The following is a 1,588-nucleotide window of genomic DNA, read 5'->3' as shown; positions in this document are numbered from 1 at the left end:
GGGAAAGAGAGAAAAAAGAAAGCTGGTGGGTCAGTCCACATGTTTGGTGTTTGGTCTTTATTTTTCTCCTTTCACACATGCCTGCCTTTTTATTTCGGCAGTAACATCTTGTTCATGCTTCAAGCAATTATCCTCTTTGAGGCTCTTATTTGCCCTTCGATATCTTTTCTTGAAATTACTCAGGCACAAATAGAGAACCTTATGCTGCTTCACTCTGTCTTTTACTCTCAATCAATTGGAGGTTTCTAGCCCAGAGCTTCTTACATAGTATGATCTTAAACAGCGATTTGGAACGAATGGGTGGATGAAGAAAAGGATGTGTACATTTTTTAAACAATAAGGAAGGAGGGAGAGAAAAAGGGAAGAGGGCAGGTGGGGAGGGGAATGGAGTAAGGATAGTGATGAGAGAGAGAGAAATGCTGAGCCAGCCCGGGTTCCAGAGACACGAGGGAAAGTCTAAAATTATTTTCGTTGCTACTTCATCACTGTAATTTTGCTACTGTTATGAGTTGTAGTGTAAATATCTGATATGCAAGATGTATTTTCATTGTTACAAATTGAACATAATGAAAGCATAGTGATTGATCACAAAAACAATATGTAATTATATATGTGTTTTCCGATGGTCTTAGGCGACCCCTGTGAAAGGGTCGTTCAACCCCCAAAGGGGTCGCGACGCGCAGGTTGAGAACCGCTGCTGTAGGCTTTCCTGGCCATTCTAATCAATTGTTTCTCATTGTCTTCTCCTCTCCAATAGCAGTGGGCCCTGCCTATTATGGGACCTCCCATCACATTGAGATTGAATGTGAAAGAAGTTTTTATCTTCCACTGCCAAGCAATTGGCTTTTTAAAAATCTCAGAAATCCAGCACTAGACGTAGAAGTATCTTGATAATTGAACACAATAAGAATTGTTAAAATACATTTTATCAAACGATCAGAAAATGCCTCCCAATCTTTTTTGGGGGGTGGGGGGCACCTCCAGATTGGCTGTTAAAGTACTTACATCCTAGGACCAAGAATCCCATGATGAGCAGTCCAATGCCAGCGGGACCAAAATGTACATTATCTGGAAACATGGGCACGCCTATGGGTTCTTTATATTCATTTGTTACACCTCCATCGACATTGCCATTGTTGCTTTGTGTATTGACAGTGACCTCACCAGTAATAAGTTCACCTGTACCAACACCAGTACTAGTATCATCTTGATCTGTGTTATATTTTGGAGTGGTTTCAGAAGTTGGCCAGTCAGGGCCTTGAAGATCAATATTAATTATACCAGTACACGTTCTTTGAAGACCATCTGTAACAAGGTTCAAAGTGGAAGAAATCGTTCATAAATTTAGTGCAGTCATTGTTGGGCAATACGAACTATTTCCTTTTTGCATCAATAATTATTTCCATGTCTTTATCCCATTCATTCAGTAACTTCCCCAGTTCTCCCTTGTCCATGACTCCTTTTGTAAATCAAACTGTTAGGACGGTTAGTGCTCCTGAAAACTGTCTCGTGAAGAGAAGCGTAGACAGTGAACACCGCCTTGTGTCTGCATCGGCCAGCGCGGCGTTATCAGCTCTGGGGAGGCATT

General features: G+C 41.3%; 1 protein-coding gene across 1 annotated transcript in view; it reads right to left on the bottom strand.

The window, feature by feature from the left end:
• Nucleotides 1-1,588, bottom strand: part of DSG1 (desmoglein 1) — a 31,076-nt gene that overhangs the window by 6,603 nt on the left and 22,885 nt on the right. Inside the window, exon 11 of the mRNA XM_006766369.2 lies at nt 1,006-1,305. Coding sequence (XP_006766432.1) covers nt 1,006-1,305 — 300 coding nt within the window. The remainder of the gene's footprint in view (nt 1-1,005; nt 1,306-1,588) is intronic.

The sequence above is a fragment of the Myotis davidii genome, unplaced genomic scaffold (assembly GCF_000327345.1).
Source record: "Myotis davidii unplaced genomic scaffold, ASM32734v1 scaffold520, whole genome shotgun sequence".
In the NCBI taxonomy this organism is placed as follows: Eukaryota; Metazoa; Chordata; class Mammalia; order Chiroptera; family Vespertilionidae; genus Myotis; species Myotis davidii.
This window is presented reverse-complemented; position numbering and strand designations above follow the sequence as displayed.